Genomic DNA, 18,036 nt, shown 5'->3' with positions numbered 1-18,036 from the left:
CAACTGCTTTTCAAAGACACTCATTCCCATTAGATTAGTGATCTTATTTTTCTTTATTAAAATACTGAAATGCCTTAGTTTCAACCAGTGCCTGGGTTTGCCGTGAGATGTCTCCTTGGGAGTTAGCTTCCTCTGTTTTACAGTGGTGGACGGGTTGGTATTAAGTGTGGAGACCTCGCTGTATGAGAGGCGAGGTCCTTGGCACTCATACGTGCTGTCTGCTTTGGTATGTCTCCATGCTGACAGGTGTACTGCCAGCCTCAATATGCCTGGTGAGAAAACCGAATCCCCGGAGGAATGATCATGTGACCAAGGTGTGAACTAATGGTGGTAAACAGCTGCTAAGTGCTGTCTGCGTGCTGGGCACTGTTTTACATTTTTATAAAATTTGTTGAGCCCTTGAATCTTCTTTTAATCCTCCCAGCCATTTTCTTGTGGTGCTACCATGCTGACAACTGAACCCAGACCATGTATTTATTTTTGAAAAGTAGGGAAGGCTTGAAGAAGACATACAATTTCAAAGCATTTTAGTGTTGTTTTGTGTGGCATGACAGAGAACCATGAACATAGATGCAGGCAGTCACTAGACCAACCAAAATCAGGGCTTTGCGCAAAAGTAGTTCTAGGGAGTGAAACAGACAGACCAAACTGTGCTTCCAGCTATAAGTTAGAAATGCTGTTTTGTACTTTCAGGGTCTTTTTGGAGTTCCTGAGCTCAGCACCCCTGAAGGATTCCAAGTTGCCCAAGAGGAAGCCTTGAAGAAGACGGAGTGGCTGGTAGAGCGGGCGTGCTCCACACCCCCAGGGCCACAGACGGTCCTCATATTTGACGAGCTCTCGGATTGCCTGTGCAGAGTGGCCGACTTGGTGAGACTTAGAATAGAGAACAAGGGTGTGTGAGGGTGCATGCCATGGATGTGTGTGTGAGTGTGTGTGTGTGTGTGTGTGTGTGAATGCCTGTGTGTGAGAGTGTGTGTGTGAGTGCCTGTGTGTGTGAGTGTGTGTGTGAGTGCCTGTGTGGGTGTATGCGTGTGTGTGTGTGTGTGTGTGTGAGTGAGTGTGTATGTGTGTGCAGGTGCATGCATGCCATGGGTATGTGTGTGTGAGTGCCTGTGTGTGTGTATGCGTGTGTGTGTGTGTGTGTGTGTGTGTGTGTGTGTGTGTGAGTGTGTGTGTGAGTGCTTGTGTGTGTGTGTGTGTGTGTGAGAGAGAGAGAGAGTGGAGGTGCATGTATGCCATGGGTATGTGTGTGTGCAGGAGCATGTATGCCATGATGTGTGTACGAGTGCAGGCATGAGGTCATGGGAGAACTCTCAAGAGCCTGTCCTTGTAGGAACTATGGGTGAAATTTAGGTCACCTACCTGCTGCTATCTTGCCAGAAACGGGCCCAAATTTGATTGCGTCAATAAGGGTGATTAATGGCACATAGAATCCAAAATAGCGAGTGGTCTTAGAATCCATTGTTCCATAAAAGCCCTTTGGTTTTTGTCTTTCCTCTTTTTTAGGCGGATTTTGTGAAAATCGGACACCCAGAGCCTGCATTCAGAGAGGCTGCACACGAGGCCTGCAGAAGTATTGGCACAATGGTGGAAAAGTATGTCCCCTCCACTCCAGGTGGCTTTGTGCAGAGCGCTTGCTGCTTCCAGGGTGGCTGGGAAGAAGTGCTGTGATCCAGCAGCTCAGGAAGGTGGTGGGAGCGCTGGGGGCAAGGCGTGGCAGCTGGAGCTGCTCTCCTGGCTTCTCACTTCCTTTGTAATGAGAAAACAAAGTTGACTTTCCAGGTTGCTGTGTATAAAAATGAAACGAGGCAGACATGAGATGCTTAGAGGGCATCGGGCACAGGGGGTCAGAGGGCAGTATTTGTCCTCGGTACTGTTGACAGTAAATGTGCTGTTTGATTTTTGTCGGGTAGGGAACCTCAGCTGAGGAACTGCCCCCATCAGACTGGCCTGTAGACACGTCTGGGAGGCATTTTCTTGATTAACGATGGGTGTCAGAAGGCCCAGCCTGCCGTGGGCAGTGCCACCCCCAGGCAGGTGGTCCTAGGGTGTCTAAGAGAATAGTCTGTGTGAGTCGTGGAGGCGAGCAGCCCTCCTCCTCGGCTTCTGCTTTGGCTTCTCTCAATGGCTTATGACATGGGGCGTGTAAGCCAAGCGATCCCGTGCTTCCCCAAGTCGCTCTTGATTGTGGTCTTTTCACGGCAGTGAGAAGCAAACTAGTCCAGTAAGGAAAGTCTTTTGAGTATTTTTGTGGATCTTTGGAGTTCCTGGATTTTGGCGTAAGTCAATTGTACACATAGCTGTGGGGCATAGGACAGGGGCCCAAATATGTATTTATAGGAAGGAGACCTTTTAGACTTTGTTGAGCCGTGATGAGGGATATCTTAATGCTCTCTGAGAAAGCCGAGGGAGGCTGTAGGTGGAGGCTACAGGGAGCATGCTATTTTAAGGTGGTTTGGGGGGATCTGAAGTGTTTGCAAGCCGTTTATGAGTGCTCCAAGAGATGGTTGAAGCCACTGTGGCAGCACTGTGTTTTGAAGCACAGGTATGTGACACCAAGCCAGATAATGTTTGAGACTGAGGAGAGCGTCAGGGCCTGCCTAGCCTGGGCTGATGAGGGGAAAACAGAAGCCAGGCCACACCATGAGACTGTTTGAGAACCCAGACGTTGGAAAAGAGGCGGCTTCACTCGTTGGCCAGACTCCATGTCATAGGAAGTGTGGCAGTCCCCTCTTCCGCATTGAGTAGCATCGGCCCACCAGGGCACCGTAAATTCGACTTTTATCTCCTTTAATGCGTACTGCATGGATGAAGCCAGGCCCTGCCACATTGGGACTCGGGACCCCCATGCTGCAACAAGGACGGAGACAGGTGATCCCCAGGGACAGTGAGCAGTGTCTTTTAGGTATAGCCAGCCCAGGGGAGGAGCCATGGCCAGGCCACCTGTTCTGGGACGCCATGAAGGTCGTGTCCTGCTGATTTTAGGTACAGCCTGTCCAAAGCCCAAGCACTTTTAGTTTTGTTAGTAAGCAGTGGAGAACCCTGATTGGTCATGAAGCTGTGTAGTGCTTGGCTGTAATCTTCACCTCTCTGCGAAGATTGCTTCAGTCTGTAGAAGGTTGCCCGCAGCGAGCTGTGCCCTCCAACATCAACCATCAACCGAGAAAGCGGAAACCATGAGGGTTTCCTTAAGACTTCAGCCCTGTACCTTAGAGCTCAAGCGAGTTGTGCTTGTGTGGGTCAGAGCAGAGAGCCACGGGCCAGGCACCAGTACCAGCCAGACCTGCAGCATCGCTGTCCTCGCTCTCCCTAGGTCCCGAGGCCCTGGTGTCCTCTGGGCCAACCTTGGGACCAGTCTTAGAGTAGAACCTGCTGCCACCTAGTGGATCCTGATGGAAGGACAGTTTCTTTCACACCACCCCAGTCTATGACTCTTACCCAGGGACTCAAGGATGGGCTAGTTTCTCAGGCCATTTACAATTAAAGATCTGGAGTGGCTGGTGAGCTGGAGGGTTTCTTTTGCCACCACTCTCGTGGGTCCTCTCAAATGTCAAGGGGACCGAGGCAGTTATAGTCAATCAGAAGATGCTTAGCAGGAATGCTCTGCGTCACCTGCTCCCTGACACAGCTCCCAGGTGTCAGGGAGAAAGCTGGCACTGTGTCCTGCCGGCCTATGGCCGTGTGAAGGAAGGACAGCAATCCACCGACACCTGCGCTATGGTCCCCGCTGAAGTGTATGCACATCTCTCACAGCGAAATGCTGAAAGACCCTGAGATGAAGCCTCTGGTTTATGTTTGCCCTTAGTTCTCCACTCTGTCTCCATTCCTAGAAAATGGGTCTATTCCCACAATGCACCTGAAGTTAGCCTGACCAGTTGAAGAAGTCAGCTGTGCTTCAGTCAGACAAAAAGGGAAAACGAGTCACAGTGAGTACTTGTAGGAAGCAGGAAGCAGAACCCGGGGCTGGGTGCTGAAAGCTATTTCATGGCTACTTGCTCCCAGTTTCGGCCTAGAGCTGCCCCGGTTTGTTAGGTGAGGAATGTATGGGCTTATTGTCCCATTCAGTCCTCATGGCGGGCCGAAGATTACAGAGCCACAGTTGACCGGCTGCGTGAGACTTGCTGCACACTGTGTCCTGAGCTGTCCTGTCCGGGCTGGGCCTGATCCGCTCACCCACACAAGCACAGCTAGCCTGAGCTCTGAGGTACAGGGCTGAAGTCTTAAGGAATCTTTCATGTTGGCTCAGCCTTTCTTCCCTTGCTTCTTTCTACTTATTAAAACCACAGAGGTTGCCTTAACATTGCTAATGGGAAATGGTCTCCATGGCCAAGGCTGGCGTCCTCCTGCTCCAGCTGCCGACTCAGGCTAAGTTAACCTCCACTGGGAAGCTCGGGACCTCTGACATCTGCTTAATGAATTGCCTGTCTGAACAGTTTCCAAGTGTGGCTATGATTTCTGGTCCAAATGAATATACAGAAAACTGCTTCCCAGTTTTGGCCTCTGAGATTTGTATGCAACCATCTAATTCCATTCTCTTTTTTATTTATTTATTTATTATTATTATTCAATATAATTTATTTACATTTCAAATGATTTCCCCTTTTCTAGCCCCCCCACTCCCCGAAAGTCCCGCAAACCCCCATTCTCTTGATATAGAGTAAAATTTTAAAAATGGATTAGAAAATCATGTTTCCATTCATGGTCTTTCTAGGTTGAATACGAATGTGGAATTGTATCAGAGTCTGCAAAAGTTACTAGATGATAAGAAGCTTATGGATTCCCTCGATGCAGAAACCAGGTACTCACCCATCCATTCCCGTCCTATGACTGACTGTGTGGGGTGGCCCTCTGGGTTGGAGTGGGCCTCTCTCAGGATCCTGTGGCTCCTGCACTTTCCTGGAGACTCCACCACACTACCCCTTCTCTCTATGTCCCTCTGGTCTGAACCCATCCTCTTACCCATGGTCACCGGCAATATCTTGTTGTTTGTTGCCTTGGTGATTTGTTTCTATCTGTCTGCCTTACTGGATAAGCTCCACGAGGCTGCTTTCTTGTTCATTGCTGCAAGATGCATGCCCAGTGATAACCTCCTGTTAAAGTGCTGATAATCACTCTGTCTTTGTGCTGATAGGCCCACCATAGCACCACTGGGAGATACCAGCAAATTGATTTGTCTGCTGGGTAGTTCTCAACCACCCAGTGCTTTAACGATTAGCTCTGGTTCATTAGATTGCAATTATTCAATGAGGGAAGAAGCCTGGGGCTAACTCAGTACACAGGAGTACTCGATCTCTGACCTGAGGAGGAACCTGATTTTCTTGTTTACAATTTTTTATAAGATAAATATAAATGTAGGATTTTATAAGAAAAATGTGCTAAAATGGTCCAGTACATAAAATATCTGCTGGTCAGCCCAATGGTCTGAGTTCAATTCCTGAGACCCACGTGGTGGAAGGAAAAAACTGAGTCCTGTAAGTCATTCTCTGACCTTTGTACTTATGCCACAGCGGGTGTATACACACACACACACACACACACACACACACACACATCCCAACCACAGAGATACAGACACAAATGCAAAACAAATAAGTGAAATGTAATAATTAGGAAAGCACAGGAGGACTCATCATTTATTTGCTCACAATATTTGTGTCACAGTACAGAAAATGAGTCTTTTTTTCCTTACCTATTTATCCTCTTTTTGTTTATGGAAGACTTAGTTCCTTTGACTACCTAGTTTCCCTCTTGCTACTTCCTTCTTCTTGTCTGTCTCTGTATGTGGCCTGTCACCCCAACCAAAGCCTTCTTCCATGGGCCAGCTGGGAATGGAGCCTTGCTTTCAGTGCAGATATGAGTTCCAGGTAGTGGGAGCGGAGCACTGCACTCCCTGGGGTGGGGTGTTGGGGACTCACCTCGCCCTCCAGCACACCTGCAGGAACCTGGTCCTCCTCTTCAGCACTCTGAAGCTTGGGGTCTGCGTGGGGCTGCCTGTGTCATCTGGGCAGCTGTTTATTGTAGGTTTAGGCTTGACATTGTGTTGTCTTCCTTGGCAAAGCAAGTTAAGCTTGAATGTGTGTGCATCTCACGTGAGTCTTCACTTGGCATTAGCGTCATGTAACAATATAAAGGATTGTCTATAGGTTATATAGGTCCTAGGCTTAATAACTGGCATTATTATATTGTCTGTGTACAAATTTTAGTTTGGCTCTCAGCTTATTTTATACACAAAGAACTTACGGATGCATTCTATATTTGTAGCTATTAATAGAAATGCCAATAAGAACTTTTGAAGGACAAAGTGAAGCAAAAGTGAAGGAAAAGATAGTCTGGGTGACAGAGCAGTGGTCCGGAAAGGGGAGCGTTGGGTGTGAGAGAAAACTAGGGTTGGAAATAATAGCAAATGAAACATCGTGATTCTTGAACATCATTGAGAGCGTTGTCAGGCATCCAGAGGGTCCTGCATCTTCTTAGCCCATGTCTGTGTAAAGTATTAACCATGGCAGAGCAGAATCGTGGAGTCGATGATGTGCATTCTATTTACCGTTACAGATGCATTCCTAGAAATCCTGGTTCTCTGAGTGTATTAGTTCCTTTTCTGTTGCTGTGGTAATACAAAAGCAGCTGAGTAGACAGAAGGTTTGTTCAGTTCACAGAGCCAGGTTACACTCCATCATTGAAAAAAAGCAACAGCAGCAGGAGTGCGAGGGAACTGGTCACGTCACATCTGTAAGGAACAAAGAGCAGAGTGAATCTTCGTATGTATGGCTGTGCCCAGCTTGTTCTCCACGCCCGCACAGTTCAGGAGCCCCTGCCTAGGGAATGGTGCTGCCCACAGGAAGCAGATCGTCCACCACATTAACTAAGATGAACCCTTCATAGACTTGCCCACAGACCCCCCCTAATTCAGACAGTTTCTCGTTGTGACTACCTTCTGAGGTGTGAGTTGACAATTAAAACTAGCCATCACAGCTCTACCCCTTGTCTGTGAGCTAAGCAGGAAGGAACTATGAACTGGGGTGTTCAAATTGCCTCAGAAGGGTCCCATAGAAGGGCCTTACATTTGGGAGTCTGTTATATTATTTCTTCCCTTCTTGGAAAATTCAGTGGCTTCAAGTCTCTGACAAGTCCATCTATAAAATGGCCTCCTTTTAATTTGAGGTGTTCTATGTTGTATGTTTGCATATATCATAACAAACACATTTTCTAAACAGTATGAGACAGGAAAGAATCCTGTCTCATGAGCAAGTTATAATGTCTCTTTGGATAAACTTGAGCACATAGCGTGTGGAACCTGAGTGCACACATACGGCCTGTAAGAAGCATGAAGTGGAAAATATGTTGTCCTCTTAGGAGACTAGAAAGCCCGGAGGTGTTTTCTATTAGCCTTTAAGTTTATGGCTATCCTGTCTGTGCCTAAAGACGTTTTCTGTTTGTTTGTTTATTTGTTTGTTTGTTTGTTTTGTACTTAAATGATTTTGAAGTTGTAAAGAAGGATAGGTTGGGAAAACATCTGGTAAAGTAACAAAAGGTCTTGAACCAGATTTTTCAAACATTTATATAAAAATCCCGTATTTGGAAGTGCTTTATACTTAAGTTAGAATATTCAATTAGATAATGAAGGACTGAATATCTTTTAAAAGCTACACATGGTATTTTAGTATTATAATCTCAGATACTCAGGAGGCTAAGGCAGGAGGATCATTCAAGAGCTTGTTGAGCTACAGAGCAAGTTCAAGGCCAGCCTTGATAACTTAGTAAAACAGCAGCAGCAGAAGCAGCAAAACAGGGGCCGGGAATATAGTTCAGTAGCGAGTGATTGCTTAGTGTGTGCAAACTCAAACCAAGTTTCTAGTTTGATCAACCAGTCATCTGTCAATACTTTGAAAAGAGAAATAAAAGCATTGATCACTTGGGATGTAGAAGGAAAAAATGGACTTGGTTACATAAAAGTTACAAACGTTTTGTGGTCAAACTTTTCAATGTTAAAAGTCAGAATATACAAATGACATACATTAGTTACATGACAAAAGGTTAGTATATTTATCATGTTAAGAGACCTTATGCATTACTTGGAATATAAAGAGTATACACAAAAATGGGTACAGACTTTTTATTTTTTTTGTAAAAGGTTCATTTGGAAAGATAAGGAATAGAAACAGATGTCTATTAGACTTACCCTGTTAGCTGTAGTTTAAACACAGGTCTCGGAGGTAGTCAGTAAGATGTGGCTCTAGAATTAGACTCTAGGGCTGGCTGTCGGCACCACAGTTTGCTGAATCCTAGGTCCCTTTGTAAACAGGGATAAGGATAAAGGATTACAACTACTACATTTAGATGTGATAATTCATGTAACATGTTTTGTTTGGTACTGAACCCCAGATTAGATGGGCTACCATTAAAAAGTGGAATAAGGGATCAGGAACAGCCTGGGCCACAGCACCCTGTCTCCAGGCAGTGCAGAAGGCCAGCTGTGTACCTAGAGAATGGCTGCAAGGAGGCAGCTTACACTGGTGAGTCCATCTGGCCCGGCAGAGCAGAGGATCCAGTCCGGAGGCCTCTGGCGGGAGCCTTCTGGTCTCCACCTCTGGATCGGGAACAGCCTGGGTCACGGCGCCCTGTCTCCAGGCAGTGCAGAGGCCAGCTATGCACCCGGAGGCCAGCTGCGAGGAGGCAGCTTGCACAGGTGAGTCCTGCATTGACAACAAGACCAACTAACACCAGTGAGAACTAGATGGCAAAAGGCAAACATAGGAACGTTACTAACAGAAATCAAGGCAATATGGCAGCATCTGAACCCAATTCTCCGTTAACAGCAAGTCCTAGATACCCCAACACACCAGAAAAACAAGATTTGGATTTAAAATCCAAAATCATGATGCTGGTCATGATGGTCATGCTGCTGTTACAGGAACACATGAAGGACATAAATCTCTTAAAGAAATTCAGGAGAAAATGGATCAAAAGTTAGAAGCCCTTACAAGGGAAACACAAAAATCATTAAACGAAATTCAGGAGAATATGGGTCAAAAGATAGAAGCCAATAAGGAGGAAACGCAAAAATCACTTAAAGAAATACAGGAGAACTTTGGTCAACAGGCTGAGGTCATGAAAGAGGAAACACAAAAATCTCTTAAAGAATTACAGGAAAACACAAACAGCAAGTGAAGGAGCTGAGCAAAACCATCCAGGATCTAAAAACAGAAGTAGAAACAACTAAGAAATCACAAAGGGAGACAACTTTGGAGATAGAAAACCTTGGGAAGAAATCAGGGGCCATAGATGCAAATATCAACAACAGAATACAAGAGATAGAAGAAAGAATCTCAGATGCCGAAGATACCATAGAAACCAATGGACTCAACGGTCAAAGAAAATGCAAAATGCAAAAAGCTTGTAGCCCAAAACATCCAGGAAATCCAAGACACAATGAGAAGGCCAAACCTAAGGATTATAGGCATTATGAGAGTGAAGATTTACAACTTAAAGGGCCAGAAAATATCTTCAATAAAATTAGGGAAGAAAACTTCCCTGATCTAAAGAGAGAGATGCCCATGAATATACAAGAAGCCTACAGAACTCCAAACAGACTGGAACAGAACAGAAATACCTCCCATCTCATAATAATCAAAACCCCAAATGTACTAAACAAAGAAAGAATATTAAAGGCAGTAAGAGAAAAAGGCCAAGTAACATATAAGGGAAGACCTATCAGAATCACACCAGACTTCTCACCAGAGACTATAAAAGCTAGAAGATCCTGGGCAGATCTCATGCAAACTCTTAAGAGAACACAAATGCCAACCAAAACTACTATACCCAGCAAAACTCTCAATCACCATAGATGGAGAAACCAAGATATTCCATGACAAAACTAAGTTTACCCAATATCTTACCACAAACCAAGTCCTACAAAGGATAATAGGAGGAAAACACCAATACAAGGAGGGAAACTTCACCTTGGAAAAAGCAAGATAGTAATCTTCTTTCATCAAACCCGAAAGAAGATAACCAATCAAATATAAAAAATAGCATCAAAAATGACAGGAAGTAATAATCACTACTCCTTAATATCTCTTAACATCAATGGACTCAATTCCCCAATAAAAAGACGTGGATACGTAAACAGGACCTTACATTTTGCTGCATACAGGAAACACACCTCAGTGTCAAAGACAAACACTACCTTAGAATAAAAAGCTGGAAGACAATTTTACAAGCAAATGGTCTCAGGAAACAAGCCAGAGTAGCCATTCTAATATCAGATAAAATTGACTTTCAACCTAAAGTCATCAAAAGAGACACTGAGGGACACTTGCTGGTCAAAGGAAAAACACCAAGAAGAACTCTCAATCCTGAACATCTATGCTCCAAATGCAAAGGCACCCTCATTAATAAACTTTACTAAAGCTCAAAGCACACATTGCACCTAACACAGTAATTATGGGTGACTTCAACACTGCACTTTCCTCAATGGACCGATCAGGAAAGCAGAAACTAAACAGGGACACAGTGAAACTAATTGAAGCTTTGGGCCAATTAGATTTAACATATATATATAGAACATTTCACCCTAAAGCAAAAGAATATACTTTTTTCTCAGCACCTCATGGTACCTTCTCCAAAATCAATCATATAATTGGTCACAAGACCTCAACAAATATAAGAAGATCGAAATAATCCCATGCCTCCTATCTGATCACAATGGAGTAAAAGTTGTCTTCAATAGCAACAAAAACAACAGAAAGCCCACATACACATGGGAACTGAACAATACTCAATGATACCTTGGTCAAGGAAGAAATAAAGAAGGAAATCAAAGACTTTTTAGAATTTAATGAAAATGAAGACACAACATACCCAAATCTATGAGACACAATGAAAGCAGTGCTAAGAGGAAAACTTATAGCCCTGAGTGCCTCCAAAAAGAAAATGGAGAGAGCATACACTAGCAGCTTAACGACACACCTGAAAGCCCTGGAACAAAAAGAAGCTAATTCACCCAGGAGGAGTAGAAGGCAGGAAATCTTCAAACTCAGGACTGAAATCAATCAAGTAGAAACAAAGAGAACCATACAAAGAATCAACAAAACCAGGAGCTTGTTCTTTGAGAAAATCAACAAGATAGATAAACCCTTAGCCAGACTAACCAAAGGGCACAGAGACAGTATGCAGATTAACAAACTTAGAAATGAAAAGGGAGATATAACAACAGAAACTGAGGAAATTCAAAAAATCATCAGATCCTACTACAAAGGCCTATACTCAACACAACTGGAGAATCTGGAGGAAATGGACAGTTTCCTAGACAGATATCGAACACCAAAATTAAATCAGGATCAAATAGATCATCTAAACAGTCCCATAACCCCTAAAGAAATAAAAGGGGTCATAGAAAGTCTCCCAACCAAAAACATGGGACCACATGGCTTCAGTGCAGAATTCTATCAGACCTTCAAAGAAGACCTAACACCAATACTCTTCAAACTGTTCCACAAAACAGAAACAGAAGGAGCACTACCCAATTCATTCTACGAAGCCACAATTACGCTGATACCAAAACCACACAAAGACCAACAAAGAAAGAGAACTTCAGGCCAATTTCCCTTATGAATATCGATGCAAAAATACTTAATGAAATTCTTGCCAACGGAATCCAAGAACACATCAAAACGATCATCCACCCTGATTAAGTGGGCCTCATCCCAGGGATACAGGGATGGTTCAATATAAGGAAATCCATCAATGCAATCCACTACATAAACAAACTCAAAGAAAAAAACCATATGATCATTTCATTAGATGCTGAAAAGGCATTTGACAAAAATTCAGCATCCTTTCATGCTAAAAGTCTTGGAAAGAACAGGAATTCAAGGCCCATACCTGAACATAGTTAAAGCAATATACAGCAAACCAGTAGCCAACATCAAACTAAATGGAGAGAAACTTGAAGCAATCCCACTAAAATCAGGGACTAGACAAGGCTGTCCTCTCTCTCTCTCTCTATCTTTTCAATATAGTACTTGAAGTTCTAGCTAGAGCAATTAGACAACATAAGGAGGTCAAAGGGATACAACTTGGAAAGGAAGAAATCAAATTATCACTATTTGCAGATGATATGATAGTATACTTAAGTGACCCAAAAAACTCCACTAGAGAACTCCTACAGCTGATAAACAACTTCAGCAAAGTGACAGGTTATAAAATCAACTCAAGCAAATCAGTTGCCTTCCTATACTCAAAGGATAAGCAGGCGGGGAAAGAAGTTAGGGAAATGACACCCTTCACAATAGCCACAAACAATATAAAGTATCTTGGTATGACTAACCAAACAAGTGACAGATCTATACTACAAGAACTTCAGGTCTCTGAAGAAGGAAATCGAAGAAGATGTCAGAAAATGGAAAAATCTTCCATGCTTGTGGATTGCCTGAATTAATATAGTTAAAATGGCCATCTTGCCAAAAGCAGTGTACAGATTCAATGCAATGCCCATCAAAATCCCAACTCAGTTCTTTACAGAGTTAGAAAAAGCAATTCTCAAATTCATCTGGAATAACAAAAAACCCAGGATAGCTAAAACTATTCTCAACAGTAAAAGAACTTCTGGGGGAATCAGTATCCCAGATCTCAAGCAATACTACAGAGCAATAGTGTTAAAAACTGCATGGTATTGGCACAGTGACAGGCAAGTGGACCAATGATGTAATGATGTAGAATTGATGACCCAGAAATGAATCCACACACCTATGGTCACTTGATCTTCGACAAAGGAGCGGAAAACATCCAGTGGAAAAAAGATAGCCTCTTCAACAAATGGTGCTGGTTCAACTGGAGGTCAGCATGCAGAAGAATGCGAATTGATCTATTCTTATCTCCTTGTACTAAACTCAACTCCAAGTGGATCAAGGAACTCCACGTAAAACCAGACACACTGAAACTAATAGAAAAGAAACTGGGGAAAACCCCTTAGGACATGGGCACAGAACACCAATAGCTTATGCTCTAAGATCAAGAATTGACAAATGGGACCTCATAAAATTACAAAGTAATTTTGTCCTGTAAGGCAAAGGACACTGTCAAAAGGACAAATCGGCAACCAACAAATTGGGAAAAGATCTTCACCAACCCCACATCCAATATAGAGGGCTGATATCCAATATATACAAAGAACTCAAAAGTTAGACCCCAGGGAACCAAATAACACTATTAAAAAATGGGGTACTGATCTAAACAAAGAATTTTCACCTGAAAAAATTCGGATGGCCGTGAAGCACCTTAAGAAATGCTCAACATCATTAGCCATTAGGGAAATGCAAATCAAAACAACCCTGAGATTTCACCTCATACCAGTCAGAATGGCTAAGGTTAAAAACTCAGGAGACAGCAGGTGTTGGTGAGGATGTAGAGAAAGAGGAACACTCCTCCACTGCTGGTGGGATTGTAAGATGGTACAACCACTCTGGAAATCAGTCTGACGGTTCCTCAGAAAACTGGACATGACACTTCTGGAGGACCCTGCTATACCTCTCCTGGGCATATACCCAGAGGATTCCCCAGCATGCAATAAGGACACATGCTCCATTATGTTCATAGCAGCCTTATTTATAATAGCCAGAAGCTGGAAAGAACCCAGATGTCCTTCAGTGAAGGAGTGGATACAGAAAATGTGTTATATTTACACAATGGAATGCTACTCAGTAATTAAAAACAATTAATTTATGAATTTTTTGGGAAAATGGTTGGAATTGGAAAATATCATCCTTAGCAAGGTAACCCAATCACAAAAGAATACACGTGGAATGCAATCATTGATAAGTGGATATTAATTAGCCCAGAAGGGCTGAATACTTAAGACACAATTAGCATATCAAATGATTCCCATGAAGAAGGAAGAAGAGGGTCCTGATCCTGGAATGGCTTGATCCAGCATTGTAGGGGATTACCAGGACAGAGAAAAGGGAGGAGGAATGATTGGAGAATGGATGGAGAGAAGAAGACTTAGGGGACATATGGGGAGGGGGAAACTGGGAAAGGGGGAAAGCATTTGGAATGTAAACAAAGAATATAGAAAATAAAAATATATATACAAGAAAAAAAAGTGGAATAAGCAGAGAGTCCCTCATAGTCAACCAAATGAAACAGTGGTTGCCTTAGTGATGTGGAATAATGGGGCCTCTAACTGTAAACAGCCTTAGGGAGGGGCATTAAAGAATGCATATTAATATAGGAATATTTTTTAATCAGTTTAACTTCTTGGAATTTATCTTAAAATGAACACTCAAGAAATGAGCATTTTTGGTTTTTGATGTTTGGCTGTTTTTTTTTTTTTTTTTTTTTTTTTTTAAAGCAGGGTCTCACATACCCATGTTGGCCTTGAACTGCTGACACCTGCCTCTGCTCCTCAAGTGCAGGGGTTATAGGTGTGCACCACTGTGCACAGATGCACAGAGGCTTTTAAAATTACAACAGTTACAGGAATGGAGAAACTAGAAAACTTTTAGTGTTTACAACAGAACCTAGCACTAACATGAAAAGTTGTATATTTTCATGGATGGAATTAGCAGAGTATATATTGATTTAAAAGTTATATTTAAATATATAATATATTTTTATATATATATAATAAAAAAGAATATTTAAATATAGGAAGACACTCAATGTTTGTGATGTAATATTTTGAGAAATAAATTAACTACATACAATTTTTGTTTATTTGTTTTTTTGTTTTTTCAAAACAGGATTACTCTGTGTAGCCCTAGATGTCTTGGAACTTAACTCTGTAGACCAGGTTGGCCTTGAACTCATAGAGATCTTCCTATCTCTGCCTCCCAAGTGCTGGGATTGAAGGTGTGTGCCACTACCACCTGGCATATACGTTTGTATAGCAAAGTGATACCACGAAATATTTTTGCTTAAGAAGAGATTACTGGGGGCTGGAGAGATGGCTTAGCTGTTTTGTTTTTTTAAAGATTTATTTATTTATTTTTATGTATATGAGTACACTGTAGCTATCTTCACACACACCAGAAAAGGGAGTCAGATCACATTGCAGATGTTTGTGAGCCACCATGTGGTTACTGGGATTTGAACTCAGGGCTTTTGGCAGAGCAGTCAGCACTCTTAACCGCTGAGCCATTTCTCTAGGCCGGCTTAGCTGTTAAGAGCACTGGCTGCTCTTCCAGAGGATCTGGGTTCAATTCCCAGCACCCATATGGTGTCCAGATCCAGGGAATCTGACACATTCACATAGACATAAATGCAGGCAAAACACCAATGTACATAAAATTAAAAGCAAATCATAAAAGAAAAGAAAGATTAAAAAAGTACTATGTTTTTGCAGTGCTTTGGAAAGGAAGATGGTGTGAGGTGGGAAATGAGACAAGTTAGGAACCCTGCGAGGTTCTGCATTGTTTAAGGAAGCATACAAGTGACTGCATTGTTGATGGGACCTGCTAGTTATTTTGAGACAGGCTTTAGAACTCCCTATTAGTTCAGCATTGCTCAGACTTGCAATCCTCTTGTCTCCCCTTTCAGAGGGCTGGAACTACAGGCATCTCAGATGCCTAGCAAGGTCCTTGAAGACCTTGGTCTGAGAACAGCTCAGTGCTATAGAACCTGCCTAGTACATGTACATCTCTGGGTGTGAGCCCAGTACTGTGGGGGAGACCACAAGCGAAGAACTTTAGAATAATGTTAATTCTGTTCATTCAAGATGTATTTGAGCCAGGTATGGTATGGAGGTACTCCCCTATAATCTCAGCACTCCGAAGGCTGAGAGGCAGGAGGATCACAGTTTGAAGCTAGCTTACTCTGTATAGCAAGATCTAGAAAACAAAAACAGCAATACATAAATAAGTAGAATTATACGATACAATAATCAGGAAGATAAATATATTCATTTTAAAAAAGTCAAAGCCAGAAGAATATATCAAATACTTGATTAATCTACCACTAGAAACAAAAGCAATTTAAAAAAAATATCATTGACAAGAAAGTTGTTAATTGGCTTCAGGCCTGAAGACAGAATAAAAAGAAAGCACAGCTCTCTGCAGTCAGGAAGCTCACTCCTGGCACAGCGTCATGACAGGCCAGTGGGATCTCAGTCCACTGGGCATAGTACCTGCTTCAGAGATATGAAACTTCTTGTTTCAAACAAAGAAACAGATTGTGGCTGTGTTGAAGTAGTTCTCTTTAATAGGAAGTTTTGGAAATCCTGGTTTGAACATAAAGACTGATTTTCGTTTGTAATTTTAATGAACTCCTGTAAGTTGTGCTCATTTTCTTTTAGGCGAGTGGCCGAACTGTTTATGTTTGATTTTGAAATCAGTGGGATCCATCTAGATGAAGAAAAGGTAAGTCTTTTGTTTTTTCTTTTTAAAATACGCTCTTGAATTTATTCCTCTTGTATGAGTTGGCCTGAATGTATGTCTGTATTCCTCATGCGTGGCCTCGTAGGCAGGAAGAGGGTAGGAGCCCCTGAGCCTGCAGTTACAGATGGTTTTGAACCACCATGTGTGGGCTGGGAACCCATTCCTACTCCTCTGCAAGAGCGACTCGTGCTCTTGACCATTTAACAGTCTCTCCACCCAAGTCTTTTCTTTCTTCAGACAGGGTCTATATGGCCCCAGCTGGCCTGGAACTTGCTATGTAGACCAGGCTGGCTTCAAACTCATTCTGCTTCCTGAATACTGGGGTTAAAGGTTTGTGACAGCACATGGGGGCATATTTCTTTATCTGTCTGTCTGTCTGTTTACCTACTAATCTGTCTACCTATTTATTTAGAGATAACTAGGGTCTTCTGTAGCCCAGGTTAGCTTTGCTTGTTCCATGTAGTTGAGGATGAAGTTGCCTCTGTGATCTTTGACCTGGCTCAGTGCTGGGACTTGGAACCAGGGCATTGAACCTCCCAAGGTAAGCATTCCACCAGCTCAGCTCCAGCTTCAGCTCTTTTTCTTTTTCTTTTCTTTTTTAAAAGATTTATTTACTTAATGCATATGAGTACACAGTAGCTGTCTTCAGACACACCAGGAGAGGGCATCAGATACCATTACAGATGGTTGTGAGCCACTCTGTAGGTGCTGGGATTTGAACTCAGGACCTTCGGATGAGCAGTCTGTGCTCTCCAGCCCTTCTTTTTATTTTTCTGAAGACAAGGTTACTTGTTAACCAAATTGGCCTTGAACTTGCTAAGTAGCAGAGGCTGGCCTTGAACTCCTGACCTTCTTGCCTTCATCTCCTTCTAATATTACTGGCATGTGCCACCACACCCGGCTTCCAGCTGTTTTCGTGTTGTTACTAACATTTAGTTGCTAGAGCCCTTGTGTGATACTTGACGGGGTATTAGTAGACTCTTAGGACCTTTTCCCCTTGTCCTAAAACTCTCCTGTAGGTGGTATCTATTGTAGTGCTCTGGGAAGCCGGCCCACCACGCCCGATAACCCAAAACGAAGTGGCAGCTGAGCGGGAGTGGTGAAGGTGTGATGGGATGAGGCCGAGATGGACACTAGTGGGCCCTTCACACTCTCGCCATGGCATGGCCGCAGGCGGTGTTGGTGTGACTGCAGTGCTCTCTCGGGGATGGAGGGCGTGGCCGGTCTTTACACCTCTTGTGTTACAGCGGTAGAAACAAAGTAACTTGTCAGGCTCTCAGCTTAGTGCAGGGAGGTCTGGCTGACTGCAGCTGTCCTAAGAATATGGTGCTCTGCCAAACTAGTCCCTGTGTGGGCCGCAGTCAGTGCTGGGCTAGAGGAGTGACTGGTGCCATCCGGAGTGGCCTCATGGCCTCCTCTGCTTGCCCATAGCCCTTTCATCATCATCATCATCATCATCATCATCATCATCATCATTAATTTTAAGATGGCTCTTTCCATCCTAATAAATGTAGGGATACCAAAGCCATTTATCAAAGAACAGAAGTTAGTTTATCAGGATGTCTTGGGACCTCCATGCCTGAGACTTCTCTATCTGGATCAATCAACGGCAAACATTCAGAAAACAACACGCCCGCACTGAGCTGAGAGCAGACTTTTCTAA

General features: G+C 43.2%; 1 protein-coding gene across 1 annotated transcript in view; it reads left to right on the top strand.

Annotated features, from left to right (window-relative positions):
* The window catches only part of Mipep (mitochondrial intermediate peptidase), a 128,539-nt gene that overhangs the window by 1,886 nt on the left and 108,617 nt on the right, over positions 1-18,036 (top strand). The window contains exons 2-5 of the mRNA XM_052191265.1: positions 694-867; positions 1,507-1,595; positions 4,712-4,798; positions 16,292-16,355. Of these exons, the coding sequence (XP_052047225.1) occupies positions 694-867; positions 1,507-1,595; positions 4,712-4,798; positions 16,292-16,355 (414 nt within the window). The remainder of the gene's footprint in view (positions 1-693; positions 868-1,506; positions 1,596-4,711; positions 4,799-16,291; positions 16,356-18,036) is intronic.

The sequence above is a fragment of the Apodemus sylvaticus genome, chromosome 8, assembly GCF_947179515.1.
Source record: "Apodemus sylvaticus chromosome 8, mApoSyl1.1, whole genome shotgun sequence".
Classification (NCBI taxonomy): domain Eukaryota; kingdom Metazoa; phylum Chordata; class Mammalia; order Rodentia; family Muridae; genus Apodemus; species Apodemus sylvaticus.
This window is presented reverse-complemented; position numbering and strand designations above follow the sequence as displayed.